This window comes from Diachasma alloeum, unplaced genomic scaffold (assembly GCF_001412515.2).
Source record: "Diachasma alloeum isolate Michigan unplaced genomic scaffold, Dall2.0 Dall_scaffold_00179, whole genome shotgun sequence".
Classification (NCBI taxonomy): Eukaryota; Metazoa; Arthropoda; class Insecta; order Hymenoptera; family Braconidae; genus Diachasma; species Diachasma alloeum.
Window position 1 is genome coordinate 1,028,647 of NW_021680345.1, and position 21,791 is coordinate 1,050,437.

The 21,791-nt window shown below is 37.8% G+C and overlaps 1 protein-coding gene across 2 annotated transcripts in view; it reads left to right on the top strand.

Moving 5' to 3' along the window:
* Positions 1–21,791, top strand: part of LOC107042594 (calmodulin-A) — an 88,126-nt gene that overhangs the window by 59,899 nt on the left and 6,436 nt on the right. For both annotated transcript variants that reach the window (XM_015263697.1, XM_015263705.1), the window contains 5 exons: positions 5,521–5,766; positions 15,476–15,509; positions 20,535–20,636; positions 21,055–21,190; positions 21,266–21,414. In XM_015263697.1, coding sequence (XP_015119183.1) covers positions 5,521–5,766; positions 15,476–15,509; positions 20,535–20,636; positions 21,055–21,190; positions 21,266–21,414 — 667 coding nt within the window. The remainder of the gene's footprint in view (positions 1–5,520; positions 5,767–15,475; positions 15,510–20,534; positions 20,637–21,054; positions 21,191–21,265; positions 21,415–21,791) is intronic.

The following is a 21,791-nucleotide window of genomic DNA, read 5'->3' on the forward strand; positions in this document are numbered from 1 at the left end:
CCATGAAATTTCATTTTTTTCTAACAGTGTACCAAGGCGTGGGGCAATCGGTCCTTGGTGAAACTGGCTCTTATTTACGAAAACTGCTGATTTGGTATTAATGAAGAGTTTATTCCGATCAACCAGGCCCGGTTGCACCAAGCCCTGTTAAGAAAATCCTCCGTTAATCTGTCGATCAATTACCCGCTTAGCGATACAGACACCACCGCCCCTACGCATAAGGAAGCAACTTTGTTTGCGTAAAGTCCGTTTAACTGTAGATAAAATCTGCATAAAATCGGGGAAAGTTCGCATATTTTTTCTTTGTGGAATGTGAAAATGCACTGTTCAAGCACTCTTCATCACCGGTAAATTGGTCATCCTATTTTTCGTGTTTTTCGATAAAATTACACATTTCACTCAATTTTATTTGGATCATAATCTCACCGAATACCATTTCACTATGAACTTGGACCAGCTTCATTTAACGAGTTGTGGTCTCATTTCCATTTTTTCCCACTTTTCGAAGCTATCTATGTTGTATACGTAATAATTTAAACAATATAGGACATGAGTTATTATCCCTTTACTTAATCACAATTAAAGAAAACTTATGATTATCAACGGTATAAATGAAGTACTTCAATTAACACACAATTGGGAAAATATTTCAGGTTCATGTGTTGATCGAATTTCCGTGAGTGAGGACTCATATTATTTTCATTCTTTGTTGAATTTCTTATTCACACGATGGATAACTTAAAGACTTGTAATTTTATAGTGTCTAAGATCTCAGAATACTCAACCTTCATTAACATTCTTTTTATTCCTATTGTTGAATTTGTTATTCACATGACATATATCTTAAAGAATTGGAATTTGATAGTTTCTACGATCTCAGAATACTCAACCTTGAAGTGACCGAGAAACCGACTACCTCATTAATTCGCATGACTCCCTACTTTTAGTAAACAAATTAATAAATCAGTTCAGCGGAATCAAAACTTCATGTCTATTACGTTCGTATTCTATTCTCAAGCCATTTCTCAATGGAATCGATGGAACTGAAACAAAAAAATGCAGTCCACCAAATCGACTAACGCCGCTTGTTTTTTTCCCCCTCTTCACTACGATACTAGAGGACAATAGCATTGAGTATTCATCATCGCGTTTTTTCCACTGTTCAAAACTGCCGGAACAATATTTCCCACCGACTAGTCCCGCGTTTTTATTATTCTCCACTGGACGGGATGAATGTCCATCGATACCTCATTCGGATTTTCATTTTTTTCACTGCGTTGATAGGCAAAAATTTTCCTCGATAGGTCCTCCGTTGAATTCGAACAATGGTGTGTCCACTCTAAATGCTCAGTTATTTCGAATGTGGACGGTGAAATGGATTCGGAGGAAGGGATTTTCGTGCATCAGAAATTTCAAATTTCAAACTGTAGACTCTAAAAAAAGAATAAAAGTGGTTGAAGGTGACTTAAATCTTGAGATCTATTGATGGCTTCAGTCAAGGAGATAAGAAATGCCTCAATAAAGGAGGATTCAAATGCATCTACCCTGGAGGTACCGGTATCCGACAGTGTACGAGTATTCGACATTCGGAGTCCACTTTCCTAGATATTTCGCCATTTTTTGCTTCCGAATGGAAGCATTGTAATCCTTCGATTTTCACATTCTCTAATTATTACTGGAAATGATGTAGAATGGTCTGAAACGTAAAAATACGAAGTTTGGCGACCGTGTCTGGATGTGACCACGTCTACCGTCACATTCCCGATGGTCAATTTTTAGCAAATTGAGTAATTAAGTGGCTAAAGTAATTCGGAAAAAAATGAAATTTCTTCAGATTCTAGGTCATAACGAGGACTAACTCTGTGCAAAATTTCAGCTCGATCAATCTAATAGTTTTGGAGGAATGGCGATGCGTTGTTAAATCGTTTTCCGCCAATGTCTTCAAAACTAGTGGACCGATTTCGATTTTTGTTTTCAAAATAGTCGTTTCGATGCCTTTTATCTAAATCACTCAAAACATATATACCCGTTCATACAAAGTTTTCGAGATATACTCGTTTTTCCGTTTTTCCATAAAAACGTGCAAAAATCGAGATATCACCTTGAAATTTGGACAGAAAATATGTATATGTATGTAGTAACCATCTGAAATTTTTGCTGTTAGTGTTGTGAAGTTATAAACTTTTGTAATATTTCAGACCATTCGAAAGCCCGCCATCAATGTATTGATGGCCAAAAAAAAAGAGACATCACTCTGTGACATACTCACTGTCACATGGCGCGCTGTCATATGCTCGCTGTCCCCTGCTTGTTTTAAATTCTCAATTTTCAGTAAAATTCTGGAATTTTACCGAATTTTCAGTGAAACCTGAAATTTCATGATTTTTTTCCCCTAAATCGCATTCAGTGTCACTGTCCTAAAAATTAGTCGTCAACTCTCCATGAAATTTCATTTTTTTTTTTTTTTTTTTAACAGCCCGGTGGCCTGGCGTAGTGGTTAAGGCCGTTGCCTCACAACGGATAGGTTCCAGGTTCGATTCCTGGCCGGGTAGAATGGTGAGATCTAACCATTTTTAAAGTCTTGATCAATCGCCATATAGTCTCATCAGACTCGAAGCGATATAAAATAAGCATAAAAAAAAAAAATATTTCTAACAATGTATGATCCTAATCTTCTGTTCCTTCAAGTCGCCAATAGACTTACTGATTCAAGCAACCTTCAGTTACTTGAATCCAGAAAGTTTCTCCTGGTTGCAATATAAATGGCAGCAAGGGAGCTACATTGTGAGTAAGCAGAAGTTTTTGGAAGCTGACTTCCAAAACTCTCTAGTTGAGCACAAGAGCCACTCTAAAACCGCGTGTGTGAGCACGGAAAGAGGATCCTCGCTGCTGGGACGGCCATAAATCTCCCCGAAACAAATCGAGTGATTTACAGCTGGGGAATAAATTTTTGATACATTTTTTTGCATTCATTGTGTCATATAAACGATCCAGAACTCTAGCGCACGCTTCGAAAAGTTTTTTTTACAACCGCAGTATAAATTTATGCGTTTCCATTGGAAGCGTTACCGCTGTTGTAAACAGTTTTCTTCACGCAATGGCAAATATTGAAAATGTAGTTGAGGAGTTGAAGAGAAGGATCACTCTCACGCTTTTGAGACTGTTGAGTAGCTTGAGAATTATCTCTTAAAGTACAGCCGGTCAGCCGTAAATCGGATGAATCTTACTGAAAGCTTGAAACTTCTCATAGTTCTTTTGAATTACTTGGTTACAGCTTTAGATACTGACAATGGTGAAGTGTAGAGCGGTAAATACTAAAGATGATATTTTAACCAGGGGAGACTTCTAGACCACACTGGACAATGTTGTCACAACTCTGCTTTTCAATTGAAAACAGACATCATCTTTAGAGACATTCTGACATCTTTAGAGACAAATAGAACAATTCTGGATTCAGTGACAGAAAAATTCCTGAATCAAGTATACAATTTGACTATATTTTCATTTTTGTGAACTGACTAGAAAAATTCCATCAAAAAATCGTCTCATAACGAATAAGTACCTATTTTTAACCATCATAAATACCCTTGGAATTCTAACTGACACGAAAAACTTATCGCTTAGACCAACTCATCGCCTTGGAAATTAAGAAGGTCTTCATTGCGACTATTTTTGTTTCCACCTGATCTTCGAGAAGAATTCCGACGACACTGGGTGGCTACAAAAATATTATCCGATGTTATGTCTCAGCCAGAATCCCATATTATCCCGCGTAAAAGAATTCATCTCAATCCAAGGGAAAAGTGCAGAATCCTCAATGCATGAGGCACAGAGTGGTACATCGTCGTGATTTATTGGTAAATGTATTGCAATGCAATCTATATACACACCATTCCTTGACTTTCCTCCCCCGCCCTCTTTTCGACGCGCTCCCTTCTCTTCCTCAACGCAATTCCCCATTCGGTAACTCTCAGGGAGAGCCCGTGAGCTCTACTCTGCAAGTTTCGATCGCTGGTGTCCCAGTTTCTTCGGGCGCTGCCGCCCTTCCGTAACCTTCCAAAACACCGATGGAATTTAGTTTCATATACTAGTTGGAGAAACTGAAAGAAACCCACAATTTTATCCTGTTGAGATAGGGAACTGCTGTAAGACGTCGCTGAATAACTTAGGAATTTAAAAAAAAATGAAAAATTGAGCAAGTCTATATCACAGTTGATAATTTTCCGTGATAATTTTGATCTCATTTCAAGTTTATAGCTAACATTATCATCTCCATGGCTTGAAATCATTGTAGTGAAGGAGAATGAAATTGTCAATTGAGTGGTACATCATGTAAAAATTCCCAAAAATTATGATAGAATGATAAAAAAAATAGAAAAAATTCTGAACTTTTTCAAAGAGCGTTTTTAATTGAGATTCAGAATGAGTTGAAAAAAGTGGAAATTACAATTATCTGATTCGCTGTGGCAAATTATCTATTAGCTGTCATTTTCCATGGTGGATAACAAAACACTAACTCCTCATGGGAAGTGACAGCTAGGTATCTCAATTTTCAAAACAGTCGTATCCAGTCATCTGCCATTTTTACGTGATAAAAGTGTGATTAAAAAATTCTCCAAAATATTACAACTTTGTTCAAAGAGCCTTTTCCGTATTAAATGTCTCGATGCAGTGTGGGAAAAGATTTACGAAATCAATCTTCCCCCTGCATGGTATTGGGCGACAGGCCGCCATTTGTCACCGTAAATCAGATACATTTATCAATTTCTTGTTATTCAACTTATTCGGAATATAGATTAAAAATGCTCTTTGAAAAAATTAAGAACTTCTTCTATTTTTTTTTTGATTATTCATTCATAATTTTTTAAAACGTTTGCATGATGCAAGGACTCAATTGACACTTTCACCCAGCCAAATTTTGGAAATTTCTGGGAAATAGTAGATTACACGCCTTGGCCAGTAAAGTAAGGAATGCCTCAGATCACATGTTTGTTGACCTCGGCTTCGCCTCGGCCGACAATTACATGTGATCTGAGGCTTTCTTATTTACTGGCCGAGGTGTGTATACTATTTTTCTGCTCGACGTAGCCGGAAAGTGGCAACTTCGTTTAGCGCAGCGGCCAGGAAGTTGACGCTTTCCGGCCGGAGGGCAGAAAATATCTTATAAATACCGGAATAATTAGAGCCGTCCAAGGAACTTTTGAATGCCAGGATTGCAATTTTCCCTTGGTCGTCAACCTGCGCCCTTTTTTTCTGTACTAGCATTAGAATTATTCTAAAATTTTTCGTTCTGAGTATGAGAAGTATTTTTGTTGCCATTTAAAAAGTTCCAATAAACAAAACTGTGAACGCCATAAGCGCAATGCGAGTTGTCCTGCAGAATTCTCTCAAGAATCATGCTGTGAGATTCTTATTGGACAAGTCCATAAGACTCGATTATTTGCTAAATTACCTGACTTCAATCGAAAATAAAATCATTGTAATTAAAAATACCACATTGTCTTTATGATTTATTCACAGGCACGTAACAAACCTGCGGACGGAGTTGGTCACGTTAATCAGAAAGGTGGTTCTGGACAAAAAGCACCGCTGACCGGTGCTCAGAAGGTTGCGCCGGGGGCCAAGGGTTCTGGAAAGCCAGCTCAAAAGCCCAGTGCGCAAAAAGGACAGGTTAAGGTCACACCGAAAGCGGCTTCCGTCAAGACTGGAAAGAACAAGAAGAAGGGACAGAGGCAGCAATACGATCTGATAGTCACCATCAATTTGGTGAGTACCACAGATGTAATCATGGGAATGGGGTAGGGATGGAGGGAAGGAGGCGGTCATCACAATGATTAAAGGTTTTTGCGACAATGGAGAGGGTAAGAACGGAATTCTGTTGTCATTGAGGACCCGAAAGGCTTTCCGGAGTGTACGTGATTGTGTTGAGCAATATGGAAGTACCTAGTTGCCCTAGTATCAGTAAAAATTGCACAGGGCGAATAACTATTGGAAATGAGATAATTTAAATAACCAAACCGGTAAATAAGTAAAATAACTTTATGAATTAGACTAATACGCTCGGAAGACATCCGCTGTTTACCAATTCCTTCATTATTTTTATTTTCATCATTTTTTGGATTGTATTTAGAAATATTTTTCTGAAACCAACTCCGTGTTTGTTCTTAATTTCCAGACAATTTCAATTCTAAAAAAAAACAATAAAATACGCTAAAATCCTCCCAGAAAAAAATGTCATTACTTATGCGCAATGCAGGACATTCTTTACCATTTTTTTGTAAAATTTGGAAAAAACCTACTCTAAAAAAATGTTTGTTATAAACAATTGTTACTGGAATTCAATTTTTTTGTCTTGGAACTTGCAATTGTCCAATCTCTGTGTATCATTTTCATTTCGCTTTCAAAGAGGTTTCCCGCCAATGGCCATTATAATCTGGACCTCCAAAGATAATTGCACCATTAACAGAGATTTCACTTAAAAACTTTTACCATTTCATTATCAAAATTATTCGAAAGCAATTGAGCGTGAAAGTAATGATGAAAATTTTTCCATCGACTACCCATAAAACCAAAGATTCCATCAAAAGTTTCAGATACATAACAGTACCTCCAACTTTTCATCAGTCCCGACCCAAGAATCAGTATGACAAAAGAGAATTTTTTGAACAGCCAGAGTTGAAAAGCAATTTGTCGGGTTTCAAAGTCACAATGGTGCACTCCGACCTCGCCGAAGAGTTCCAGTTGGTTAGGGGATGTAGAACTGAGTGGGGAAAAAAAAGAATAGATTCCGGACGTGCACGAGATGACGAGTTCCAAGTCGCGTGAAGTGAGAGAGATACGAGAGTGTGGAGCACACTTACGTCGACGATGATCTAGAAATAGATTGTTCTCATTGCCAAATAAAAACAGACAGGTTGCGTTGAAAGCTGGCGACATCTTCCACAAATGTCACAGCCCTCAGTCGAGAAATTAGTTTCCTGTTTATGCTTGTGTCTTTTTCAATTTGACCTGGTATTTATCAGGGATTTTCAATGAGCAAATGGGAAAAGCTGATTCATTTTTGATTGGAGCATTGAGAGACAGGTCTTTAACACTTGGCCTCTGAATTTGAGTGGCTTACCACCCACGTATGCTGACATACCACCCGGTCATTCCCGTTTGTACGTAAATATCCTTTGGCGTATATCGCACTCAACATGTGCCGTGAATTCCACTATTCTCGATTAATTTCAAGTCTTGCCCTGGGGCCCTGCAGTGGACAAATTTGCACCGCGTTGACGTCCCTTAGTGTTGAGCTGTTTGGACTACAAATAGTCAGGATGTTTTTAGTTCTGCGAACAGTTCAGAATGAGATTTGGTCGAACGGTCTGCATCGATATTACTCAATTTTTTTGTTGAATGATTGTTATTTCACTGATTAATAATGCCGGGAGTTCAGTTCGCATACAAGAGAACTTTCGGGCTATTTTATATTCAAATTTACTACCTTGACTGTATGCAATTTCCAGGGGTTTTAGTTTGCAACCACGACCATTAATTAATTCGAAAATTGTGATTGGGTAGCTGCAAATGAATTTAAACCTCTTTCAATCAACTCATATATTAATATGGCTATTCAGGAAAATGTAGGGGACTGCCCATTCAACACCTACTTCCGTATGGTAAAATTTAATTATGATCATAATAAAGTAGTATAAACATAACTTAAATTTTGAAAATTGAAATCTGCAATAAATTCTAAACGAAAGTTAATATGAATAGAAACATTCTGGTTGAGTTTGTGCTCAATCGACAGTCTTGTATTGTTCATAATAATTAATCTAAAAGTATAACAATAAATAAAAAATACCGGGATAAACTGTCTCAGGACACGGAGAGAAATATTCAACAAAAATTACGTACCTTTTCCGTAATTCCAGAGCGAAATGTGGTTGTAGGAAATTTTACGAAATTGTCACGGAATTTTTCCAGAGCGTTCCGTAATGTTTATCTGAATCTCCTGTGAAAAATTACGATACCGTCACTTAAACTTTCTGAGTCGATTCCGTAATCGGTGAGCGAACTGTGAGTTCCGTAATTTTTACTGAGCACACGGAGAGAAATGTTGAGTAAAAATTACGGAACTCACAATTCGCTTACCGATTGCGGAATCGACTCAGAAAATTTAAGTGACGGTATCGTAATTTTTCACATGAGATTCAGACAAAAATTACGGAACGCCATGTGAAAAATTCCGTGACAGTTCCGTAAAATTTCCTACAACAACATTTCGCTCCGGAATCACGGAAAAGATACGTAATTTTTATTGAATATTTCTCTCCGTGCATTTATCAGTAATTGAAGTAGGAAGATTGACGATTATTTGGATAATCGGAACTTCCACATAAGAAATTGAGTATTAACTACTTAATTAATAGAAAAATTGATGCATCCCGACGCTAAGTACAATGCAGTACTAAACTCCAGAGATCTCTACTAAAAACTAGAAAATCTTTTTCTCTGTAAAAATTGGAGTCCTAACCGAAAATGGTACTTCCTTTAATTTTAGGGGAATCTTATTTGCCTGAAAACATGAAACCTAAATCCATCAAAATTAGTCTCAATTAACTTCGACATTTCCAAAAAATTCCGACAATGCATTCCATTTCAATCGTCCCCATTAATCCTCTCTGTCACGCAAAGTGGATTGACCTCCGCACTTCCGTATGTTGGCGCAAATTCATTTATCATCACAGCACGTGTTCCCAAACCCACTGTTGTCTTCTTACGAACCTGTCTCGGGACAAATTCCTCGATCGACCGACACATTGACAACTGGGGAGCATCTCCCTCGAAAGAACATCCGAAATGATCCGTGTATTGGTGGCATTGAGACGGGCAAAGACATACCCGACAGTTCCCGCTAACAACGTGGGAGTTTAAAAATGTCTCGAAGGTTGCCGCGGCTTGGCCGAAAGAGTCTTCTTCACGACCATTGGACCATACTGAATTCATCAGATAGACTCTGTACTTCCGCGCGTTATTACCAGTGCCATTGTTGAAGATAAATATAATGAGGACGACGGTGTTTGCTTTCATCTCTGCTACTGCTGATTGACAATTTCTCACGAGTAAATATCATCGTACGTGGAAAATTCTTCGACTCGATCCGTTCTGGCGCCATTTGTTGTTTGTTTGATCAGTGCGACGCAGTCGAGGCAAACAGATACTTTATTTATTCAAACCGTTGACGATAAATGAATTCCTTCAGCAAATAAATTCATTTTTCCTTGACGACGCTGAAGAACGAGAAGAAAAAGAAAAGAAGGAAAATTAATCAAATGTGGAATTATGAAACTCGGTCATCTGGAATGTGAACCGTGGAAGCGAATTATTGTTGATCATTTTCATTCCAACATTTTTCAACTCCATCAATCCACGGGTTGAGTGCGTATGATTGCCTGGAACAGCTGAAACCACTGCTGTCAGAAAGAAATTAACCAGCACCGCTCGAAACTTTTTGCGTTTCTGGACGAAATAGCCCGGGGGACTTTGGGAAATTCTGGCAACTAACTCGTTGGCTATAGCCGGCGACGGAGCCAGTAATAAATGTAGCGGACCATCTACACGAGTGAGGACGCTTGGGCTCGGGTTTGATGGTTACGTTAGTCACTTCCGTGTGATTCCAGTGGTTCAATTTACTCTGTTTGTGGATAAGAACTATTTAGACAATTGTGAGATCATTTTTTTGAACAATTGGGTCATGTCAAATGAGATGGACAGAGAGTAAACAAGTTAATGTACATCGATTCAACATTTGAAGGATTGAAGTGATAAAGCGTAATTATGACGTTATCGCTACTTATGGAATTATCTCGAAATCAAGTGGTTTCAGAGCAACATGTTACCTCTTTTGTAGCTGAGGAAATTCTCTAAAATAATGAACTCTTGAGATAATTCGATTTTAGTAGAGAGAACGAAACAATTTGACTTATTACGTTTTACTCTTTCAATACAATAACAGTTCTACTTAATAATTGGAAGTAATGGCGGATACTGAGAAGAACTACTCGGTGGAGTACGGAAGACTGAGGCGACTGACCAGCACAATCGACCCCCAGATTCGACAAATCAGCGTAAGTCTTCTGGTTTCATTCATCCTGATAGAATATCGATGACCGAGTCATAAACATTTCTCATCTCTTCTCCCTCTTTATAACCCTCAACTGTTGGTAGCCTGCCAATACAAACAAAACGTGAAAACAAAAAAAATATTACGATAGTCATGCATGTCTGCAGACTACCAGTGTCTGACATTCCGTTGACTCGTGGATTCCAGTGGATGTTACTATCCCCGGACGTTTTCACTGCAGAGAGACAGTTTCTCAGAATTTATACGACGGGTTTTTTCCCCCTTGGAAATGCTTAAAAAGCAACGCGACCCAGTTCCGACGCTGACCTCGTGTTGGTAGACGAGAGAGGCGGGAGATTTCGAAATATCGAACAGCGGACCTTCTCCACCACGACTGGACGCCCACGAAAATGTCGGGAAACAACAAAACTGCGTTGTTGATAAATATCAGAGTGGACAATGCGTCTCGAACATTTTCCCATTTACTTTTTTTACCCCTAATTTTTATAAATAATTACAGAACATGACAAAATATGTTTAACACACCCTTACCCCTCCATATGCATACATTATTTGAATGAAAAATAAAATTGCGAAATTTAATCGAAAAATTTTAACATTGTGACTTCGCGAGGGGGTGTAGGGGGATGCATAATAGAGGAGGGTTGAAAATTTTACTCAACAAGGGGAGGGGGTCGCGAAGTCTATCTGAGCCACCCCCATCCCTCCGTTCGCATGCGTTAATTAAATTTAAAAAAATCGAAAATTCAGACTTCGGGGGGAGGTGGAGGGGGAATGCATAATACGGGAGGGCTGAAAATTTTACTCAACAAGGGGGGAGGGTTGGGGAGTCTATCTGAGCCACCCCCATCCCTCCGTTCGCATGCGTTAATTAAATAAAAAAATAAAATTGTCAAATAAAAAAAATTTCGAAAATTCGGACTTCGGGAGGAGGTGGAGGGGAAATGCATAATTAGGGAGGTAAAATGAATAATTAGTCGTGCTGACGTAAAGGATTACTTGTGCTAAACACGTGGGTAAGGGTCCTTTATTTTAACTTCGGTGGTTAGAACCGTAAGTTGTGACTTTGCGTAGGCGCCAAGTCCGATTTCACAAGCCCACGTGCAGAATTACCCCTCGAACTGAAGGCGCGAGTGGTAATTCCGCACGTGGACATGACTCTTTTATTTTGTCTCTCCCGGTTAGAAATATACTATTTTCTACTCGATTCAAATAGGAAACGTGTGGTGCAATCAATCCGAATTTCCGACTCATTTTGAGTAATAAAAACGAAATTATCGGATATTTTCCGATAGCTTCTTTGTCTAGGAACGATTTTGTCAAATTTTGCTGAAAAATCCCTCGTGCTTTGCACTCGGAATTTTAAACCTGCAAAATTTGACACACTCGTTCCTAGGCAGGGAAGCTTGAGGAAAATATCCGATTAATTTTGAAGCACGCGTGGCATTTCACGGATTATTTTTCCACTCGGATTTCGGCCAAGCAGAGTGCAGTGAACAGCATCCCGATACATTTATACAGCCATACATTTACAACCCACTTTTTTGTTTATCTGTCACACAGAATATTAAAAGTGAAATGCGTCGAAAGAGAAACATTTGAAAAGCTACTAGTGAATTTCCGTCGGAAATCTTTTAGAAATTTCCGAAATAAAACTGTTTGACAGCCTCAAACACTGCGCTCTGATTGGCTGAAATCCGAAATAATTGAATTGAAAATTTCAACATTTTATTGATTTTTAGATTATTTGTACAGAAAATCAATGAAGTATTTGATTTTTCAAAGATAAGATTTCCTGAAACTTCCATGGAAATTAAACATAATAAAAATTTCCGGGATTTGACACGAAAAATTTAGACGAGAATTCTTCCCATCCAAATTTCAACGAATAGAATTCTACTATTCGACTGTTATTTTATATAGTCAACACGGTATTCAACTGATAATTTTTCATGTTGATATATATATTGAATAGTGCAATTCTCTTGGCCGAAATTTGGATGGAAAAATTCTCTTCCGAATACCACTCGAGCTTCAAAAATAATCAGGTATCTCTGTGAAGGTTCCCTGCATATAAATGAGCTCGTCAAGTTTTTCAGGAAAAATCCCTCGCGCCTCGCACTCATGATTTTTTAACCTGCAAAACTTGACTCCTTCGTTTGTTTGCAACGAACCTATCGGGAAATCCCTGATAATTTTGAAGCTGTTATGGGATTCTATACGAAATAGTATATTACAGGTCAAGCACCGTAAAAAGACTCGTTGACGAAATGAACTTTAGCCGCGCGAGCCGAAGGCGAGCGACGGTGACGCATATATGGCCCCGGTCATTTTTACACGGGAAGAGAGTAGTTATCAGGATCAAACTGTGTTAAGGGTCAAACGGGAGGGACGACCAAAGTGATCATGAGGGTCTAATGACCTAAAGGGGGGATCATACCACTTTTTTCAAGTAATGCAAATATACATCGATTTTTTTTTCACTTTTCCCATCGAAAAATCGTAATTTTTCATCTGTGATAATTCTCGAGTCCACCAACAATCCCCCAATATTAGTTGACATTCCATCACGCGGGGTTATGTTTAGAGAGAAAAGGGAACGCGGGCGATACAAATTCAAAACATTAAACACATATAAACTGATTAGTTATCAATTTTCATTCAGTAAAAATGAAAATTTCATTGAATTCGGGCGCAACGAGCGAGGTATCTTATTTGAAACCCGCTGATCCCTATTTTTCTCCTCTCTATGGGCGAGCGTAGTGGGGCATAGGGATTCCCGGAATTCCACTCTCCTACTGTCCCTAAGGTATCTTATACGCAGCCTCTAGTCCTATTAAAGAAAAACGACGTGCTACTGCGTTCCCTCATATGGTGGCCAATCCAAGATTAAGAATGGCTCCACATACGTTACTCTTTCATTTACGGTTATACACTCGTTATAAAGTAATAAAGCACCGCAGATAACATCGCCTCGAAATGCATTTTTTTACGTTCAAAGCAATAAAAAATAAATCGTAAACGAAATGTGCGTGAGGTGAGTGAGATAAGGGTGTCAGGCAGAGGTGTGAGTACAAAAACGTAGATATCCGGTTTTACGATGGCTGTGCACGCTCCCTGGCTCATCTGTCGATTACTCCTATTTATAATTTGTGGATATATGGATGGAGATGAGGAAAGAGACCATTTGGATGCAGGTTGCCGGAAGTGAAACGCGACCAAATAGTTTCACCCACAAATACACCCATCGTAGGAATGGCATCAATTATTCATTGGGAAATGCATATTTCAGGTGATTTCGTGTTTTTGCGGATTTCATAGAGGTGGAGCGTATGTGCTAGGCTGTGACTGAATGAGGAGGCAACGTATATCAGATTATTGAGCTTTTGCTGGACGGTCGATACTGAGAAGGGGAAGGGGGTAATATCCGTCTTTGATCATCAGTGGAGTCAGTAAATCAGCTCTTGGGGATTAGAAATTTGGAGTGCTGTGTACTCATGAATATTCACGTAGAGACTCGTTAATTTCAGTCGAATTTGTAGCTGAGTGATAAGAGGGATTAAATCCTGGAATTCTGTGTATACAGGATATTTCAAAAATATCCTTAAAACTTGCAGGCTTGAAGCAAAATAACAGAACATTTTTGGTTCATTTTGTGATAATGGAAAAATTTTAATGAATAATAATTTGCGCCATTTTTTTTTAATTTGAAAAAATTTGACATCTCATTTTGAAGTTTCTAAAACCCCTATCAATTAAAATATCCACCAAAAATATCATAAGTAGTTAGATTTTCAAACTTTTATTCCGAAACTTCGGGTCATGTACCGTGTATAAGTCGAATTTTCAGAAAAACATGACAACTTTGAGCTTGAATTTATAATAATTAAGGGTAACACTGAACATAGAAAATCTCACGGGACTTATTCAAGTACGGGAGGGTAGGGCAAAACGGACCACTGACAGAAAATTGATAATTTTCATTTTTGCTTCCGAATGGAAACAGAAACAAAAATTCAAAGTAATTTGTGGTTTAAGGAAATTAGCAAATCTAATCAATTGGCGGTTCAACGACACTTCTTTTCTATTAAACCCCTGTGACGATGACGATCCAAAATCTCACTTTTAATTCAACACATTCAATGTTCTTGATTGGAAGGAAAGAAAAAAAATACAAAAATTACCAATTTTCTGTCAGAGGTCAGTTTTGCCCTGCGGTCCGTTTTGCCGTACCCTCCCCTATACGATCCAGATTACTCTTCACTTTTTTCAGATTTTTCCTCGATGTTTCAAATTTATCATTCTGTCAATTTATACGGGTGCGGCGTGGCGCTTCGGTGCGACCAACGGAGTGTTAAATTTATTTTTGGAAACAATCTCAAACATGACAATTTATGATTTTTTTTCCTCAAAATAAAAACAATTGTTGGAGTTTACAGACAAATTCTGAGTTTATTATTTTGTATAGTCTAGAAAATTCTCTCCAAACAACATCTTTTGATCTTTTTGACTGAACGTCTCCATTCCATAAATGTCATTACAGAATGACATGTACTTCTATTTTGGACTCACTTTTTGTTATTTAATGTCTAGAATAATTCTTCCAACCAACACAAATGAATTTCCTAAAGGTTACTAGTGAATTGCGTTCGGTTCAACAGAAATCATCTCTTCCAATTAATCGACCGATTTGCCGGATGAATGGAGCTATTTATTTGGCTGAAGTAAATTTTCAGTCGCAACAGCCAAAAATATATCTCTCAGCTGTTTCCACTGATTCCGACATATCTCCTTTAATCTATCATTACAGAAATTACTCCATTCAATAAATTCAAAAATTATTGAGCATGACCAGCATTTAATGAATGAATTCAGTAATGTGACTCCTCTATTATCATTATCGCTGTGTGATAAGTTTCCTCGTTCGAATAGATGAACCGACTGAATTTTCGTAAAATGTCACATAGACGTGGAGACCTATATATCACTTAATTAACCATTCGTAAAAGTATTTGCCGTTGGCTACTGGCTCTACAATCCCAGAGTTGGGTATTCGGGTAAGCAAAGAAACTTTTAATGACCCAATTAGCTCTCGGTACGGACAGCTCGACTTTGTTGTCAGTGGAGCACGATTTAGCCTTCAACGAGAGCGCATCCCTAAACACCGAGTGACTTCAGTCCCTCTCGACTTAGCTAGGAATTCAAAGTTAATGTCTGTTAAATCCTCATCATTATTATTTACACTGAAACGCCAATTTATGCGATGCAAATGAGAAATTCATACCTCAACACTCGTAAATTAATATCTAATGACTTTTGCAATTTCATTTTTGTCTGTTTCAGTCGGAGTATGGACTCACGGAGGATCAGGTTGCAGGTGAGTAACAATTTTCGTAAAATTTCCCGTCACCATTTCATTAAGGATTTCAATTTTCCCTGATTACAACTGTGAAAAGTAATTAAAATGTTCATAAAGTAAAAGCGAATGGGCAACCGCACAGGGAGAAATGTATGTGTTGAAAGAGCCTGGTGAAACGTGCATGGCATTTCGCGGTTAGTGGCTGTGCTACATGGTCATTTACATACGTAAATATCCACAGTTCTTTTGACTGGTTCACGTGTGGCAAACCACCCCAAACTGCCTCATGTGGCACAGATTTTTCCCCTTCGAAAAAATCCCACAGCAATGTAAATGAAAACATTTAAGCTTCAGAGTTTAATGTGGAATCCGAAAATAAGACGGGTCCAATATCTGATTTAAATATCTCGCTGTAAATGGAGGTAGATTATGGATTTATTTAAACTCATGCGAAACTTTCATGTCTTTTTCTAAATGTATTTCGAAATGGGAAATGTAGAATTTCATGCACATGACTATAATCTTGATTCACGTTTTTCAGGATTATTCAAAATAGATTCGGCGTAGAGTACAGTGAAGAAATAATATTTTCAGCAGCCCAATATAGTTTATCGCAGACACGCGGATTTTTCTTTTTTTATTATAATTGCATTGAGAAAATCTCTCCGGGGATATTTTTAATGTTTTATATCAATTTTTTTCATTCGAAAACTGAAGCGATAATTTTTTCATTAAAAAAAAAACATTTTCATTTTCTTCATTTTTATTTCTTTTTTATTTTAAACAATTGAGTTGATGATTTTTTTATCAAAAAAATTTAATTAATTTTTTTTCCTTCATTCGTTTTTTTCTTCTGGTCAATTTTGTTCCAGTGTTTTAATTAAAAAATGAAGCTGAATGAAAAACTAATTTCGTTTTTGCTTCCGAATGGAAACTTTGTAATCGCTCAAAATTAAATTTCCCAATTTTTGTGTCAGGGTAACTAAATATGGTCTAAAAAGTGAATTCAATTCTATTCAATTCTTTATTTCCTTGATGTTACAAAAGTTTTTCTTTGTTTTACATCTACACATGCCTCCCTCCTTCTTCACCATAGAACTGAGTCTCCTCTCTCCTCCTCGGAATAACAATTTACTTTAGGAAATCCAGGCTCGGAAAATAATCAAGTGAGTACGAATATTCACTGCCAAATTCCCTTGAATTTTCAGGGAATTTCTATAAAATTCTTGGAATTCCATGATTTTTGAAGGAATTCTCTAAAAATTCCTAGGAATCTAGAATTCAAGGAGAGATTTCTCTGAATTTTCTCAATTTTCATCAATTTTAAAGAAATAAAGAATAATTAAACTGAAAATATTTAACAATAAGGGAGAATCGGGCAAAATGGGTCGTTTCGTGATCTTGTCTCTTAGTCAATATCTCCATTTATGAGTGAAGATATTGACAATTGGAAAAGATCTCAACACGTCTCATTTCGCCCGACCCTCCCCTATATTATAACAAGAGACAACGGCGGTGAGACAATAAATATAATTCACAGCCCCAAATGCAATAAGAATGAATGCGTTCCCAATGCTCAAACATATTCAAAGACTCATCCAATGATGAAAACATTTCTAGATATTGGTATTGTCAAAGAGAAGGATAAATTCCAAGCCATTGAGTAGCTTAAGCACTAGCTTCTTACATCGAGTACACCTCCTATTCGTCAATCTCCGTATCACTCGGTACGTCAACTCCAGAAAAAAAAAGTTCAATTGTGAATCTGTTTCGTGTCGCGACGTTCAGCGAATAAATTTCAACGATAGCAACTGTCCTCGGGAAAAAAAGCATATATCCTGCGATAATAAATTCTCTTCAACTTTGAAACATGAACTGGTGAGGCCTGTTCCAAGCCCTAGATGTTCATGAATATAGGTAACCGAATACGACGCAATTTATATGCATCAGTTTATTAAGAAGTTAGTTATCCTTGGCAGGAGATGATTAAAGTTTGACTGGAGAAACTAGGCCGTCTAGGGCCGCCTATTTGCTTTAAAATTACATATAAACACTGGTGGCACTAGGAATGAGAAATCAATCCCATTTTGGAAATTCCCTATTGGCGCTAGACCCTTCCAATACCCACTCGAGGCATCAACTTCCGGGGGATATTCGTAGAAATTCGATTTCAAGGGTTTATGAAGAGGGTCGAATCTCCCCGGCTGTTGTAAATCCCACTTGATACACAATTGGATACAACAGATACCAGGATGCGAGAATTTAGTATTGCAGAGCTCTTGGCAAACGGTAATTTTGCGGCAGGAAGCTATAAAGTCTTTTATGTTGCTTTGTTGTAACATGGGAGTGGGGTATACATAAAATTTCACCGTGTAAATTTTGCGATGCGCTTGGTATGGGGAGTGTGGCAGAAAGGTGGGGAATAATTGGTTGGAGCATTTAGACAAATAATCATGCTCGGGGATCTAGTATAATTCGAAGTGAAGGTTGTTAACTCGTGAATTATGGGTCATTTCAATGAATCCATAAAGAATGATTTGTTTGGATTGTTTCATGGAGTGTGCAGCTCAGTGACGAGTCAATAAGGGAGACGCGTTGAGTTGTGGAAAGCTGAGCAGTGATAAGTGTCGTTAGCCAAGGGCTGGGTGACCTGGAAAAAAATTCAAGGTTCAGAAAATTTGTTCGTTCTAAATCAGATGAGCAATTGATTTTTGAGTACATCATTATTTAAAAATCATTATGCGAATTGATTCGGAGAAAGTGATGTTATATTACTCATAGGGAGCAAAATTTTGATTTTCAGATACATCACGTATGAAAAAATTCAGTAGAACACCTTGGCGGATTCGTTGGAAGATTCTATTGGAATTCTCTGGAAATTCTATGAGCATTATATTAAAAATGTAGGGAATTCTCGTTGAAATTCTGTTTATTTTTTGCGCAGATTCTAGTAGATTTTTGATAGGAGGAAGTCAATAGATTTGGATTTTTCTATTTGAATTTTTCTCTTGAGATTTTTTCTATCAAAACAATTGGACAAGTTTTTCTGCTATATTTTGTTTTGTTTTGCATTACAGGATCAGAGTGAAATAGTATATTTCGCATCGAAAACCCCTGTGGCACTAGGCGCGAACGATATTTTTCCTTAACTATTAACGAATGAACATTTGGTGAGACCAAATAGACCCTCGTCTCCAATCCAATCCATTCGTTAACAATAACTAATCCTTTCTGTCAGAGCACAGATAATTTTAAAGAATGAACAAACATTTTTTCTTTTTTCACTTTTTTGACTCGATTGAATGCACGGCGAATAATTCCCCGAAGCGTGCTCAACTGAATAACGATACACAGGAGTCAAAAATCAGAAGAGTTTCAGTCAGTCGAATCGTCGAAATAACAAATCGTATAATTACATGTCCCATATACTTTTATAAAAACAGCGAAGTAGTTCATTGTGTTACAAGCGCGTAAATATGTCCTTCTCGATACGCACGCGAGTAGCGAAAATAATTTATCTTCGCACTGTCTGTAAACGGCATTTGGAGGACGCGAAGTGGTCATAAATAGTGTTTTATGGACAGTGTCACGATAAGAATTATTTCAGGTACTTAATCAAATAATTAATCTTAGTTAAAGGCCCGGGACAACTCAAAACGCATTATAACCATGAAAATTACTTATTTAATCGTTCCGCGGGACTTACAAATGGGAACATGTTGTACCCTCACTAATTGGATGGGTGACCACTGACTATATGAAAATAAATCGACGTTAAACTATTCACAATTGATGTTAATATTCGTTGACTGGCCGTTTTAATTCTTCGGCGGCGTATAACCAAAGGGGTGTAAGTGTCAAAAACCACCTTTTTGTAAAAGCCAATAGAGCGTATATTCAGTTTCAATGGTTTATCGACTTTTTGTCCGATTTCTGAACAAAAATGTACTAATAAATTGGCCCCCGGTGAAAAAAATTTTTTGTCAGTTTTCACTGTTTCCACATACTTTTGAGAATTCTGAATAGCCCGTCGCTTAAATAGTTGGAATCAACGTTCACCCGGCTGAAAAAATTGATTTTGGCGAAAGTCAACTTTCCCTCTGGAAAAACCGAAAATCTGACCCGTTGGCTCCGGGTGAAAATTTTTTTTTTCAGTTTTCACTGTTTCCACATACTTTTCAGAGTTCTGCATAGCCCGTCGCTTAAATAGTTGGAATTAACGTTTACCCGGCTAAAAAAATTGATTTTGGCGAAAGTCGACTTTCCCTCTGGAAAAACCGAAAATCTGACCCGTTGGCTCCGGGTGAAAAAATTTTTTTTTCAGTTTTCACTTTTTCCACATACTTTTGAGAGTTCTGCATAGCCCGTCGCTTAAATAGTTGGAATTAACGTTTACCCGGCTAAAAAAATCGATTTTGGCGAAAGTCGACTTTCCCCCTGGAAAAACTAAAAATCTGACCCTTTGGCTCCAGGTGAAAACATTTTTTTTTCAGTTTTCACTTTTTCCACATACTTTTGAGAGTTCTGAATAGCACTCGAACCATTGCCAAAATTGCACCGACAATTTTCTAATCCCAAGACCAGCGAGAGTGACAATTTTCTAGATACCTTGAGCAATAAAGATTTATAAGATCGTTTTTGGTACAATGGTGTCTCAAGTGCATCCTGGCCGTGTGCCCATGCTTGCTTGCATCGCTGTTGTATCATGCACCTCGGCATTACATGGAATGCTAGTACGTATGTGCTATACAAGTTGGTGATTAATAGGTAAAGGCAAAATCGCGAGCTAGAGTATTGCCGCCCTTCCCCGCATTTCTCCTTCCTCGTGAAAACGGTTATCGGTGCCAGACGAAATTGTTGGAGAGTTGCTTGGGATACTCATGTACAACGTCGCCAAACAGTCGCCTGATTCTTTTTATTCGTGTCCAACTCATTTTATTTATGATTTGGCCATACGTGAGAATTTATGGAATCACTCTCCACCCACCTACCTCATGAATATTTGGATGATGTGTGTATTTACAATTTATTTTATTATTGCAGAGTTCAAGGAGGCATTCATGCTATTTGACAAGGACGAGGATGGTATGATCACAATGGCTGAGCTCGGGGTTGTCATGCGATCACTCGGCCAGAGACCGTCAGGTAAGAAATTGTAATTCATCTCAATTTTAATGATTTTTTTTTGTGCTTTCTGGAGTGCAAGAAGTCGAGAGCGCTCGACGGTGAATGGAAAAATTACTTATGCTGTGAAGATGAAGGGTTCCTTTCCAGTAGTCGAGGGTTGAGGGTGTGGCGGAATTTTGCACTTGAGGAAATTATGGCTCTCCATTCTGTTGATGACTTCTCCCTGTCCATTTGCATCAATCTACGGGGAATATGAAAATCTCGTATTCTGTATTTAGTTCTGACTTTCATTTCCACTTGACGATGTCCTTAATCTTGCCCCTGGTATAATTATGAAATGCTCCAGAGTTAAATTGTAAAATGTTGGTAGAAGTTGAAAGATATTTGTCAAGAGCGACAATTTAATTGGAATGTAAAATATTTTCAAATGATTCAGAAACGGAACTTCGAGATATGGTTAACGAAGTGGATCAAGATGGGAATGGGACCATCGAGTTCAATGAGTTTCTTCAGATGATGTCGAAGAAAATGAAGGGAGCAGATGGGGAGGATGAACTCCGGGAAGCATTCAGGTGAGTATTTAGTTTTCAGTGAAGTTCAAGACCTTTCCTTTTCGACTTTTTTATTGTTCTTTCACTCGTCTGCAGAGTCTTCGATAAGAATAATGATGGATTGATTTCATCAATGGAATTGCGACATGTGATGACGAATCTCGGTGAAAAATTGTCGGAGGAGGAGGTTGATGATATGATTAAAGAAGCTGACCTTGATGGAGATGGAATGGTCAACTACGAAGGTAAGCTGCATCTATTCCGAGTAAATTTATTAATAGAGTTGATGAGAGCATTTCCTCTGATTCCAAAGGATTATTATTTTTTAAATTGAGTACTTCCTTAGAATTAAGGTATTTTATTCGAAGATGATAAAATAATGATAATAATTATTGAATTTGGTCCTTGTACATATATGGACTCTTATGGTGACAGTGATGAACACAGCACTACGTCATCATCTTTCATGATTAATCACATCGAAAGAGAATCTAGAAGAGTTAATTAGTTGAATAGTTAGAAGAGTTTAATAGAGTCGAATAGTTCATTATCTAAAAGCCAGTAGAAACATCCTGTGTGAATTGCAAACAATGTGGTAATGTATTTTCTATGTAATGAACTC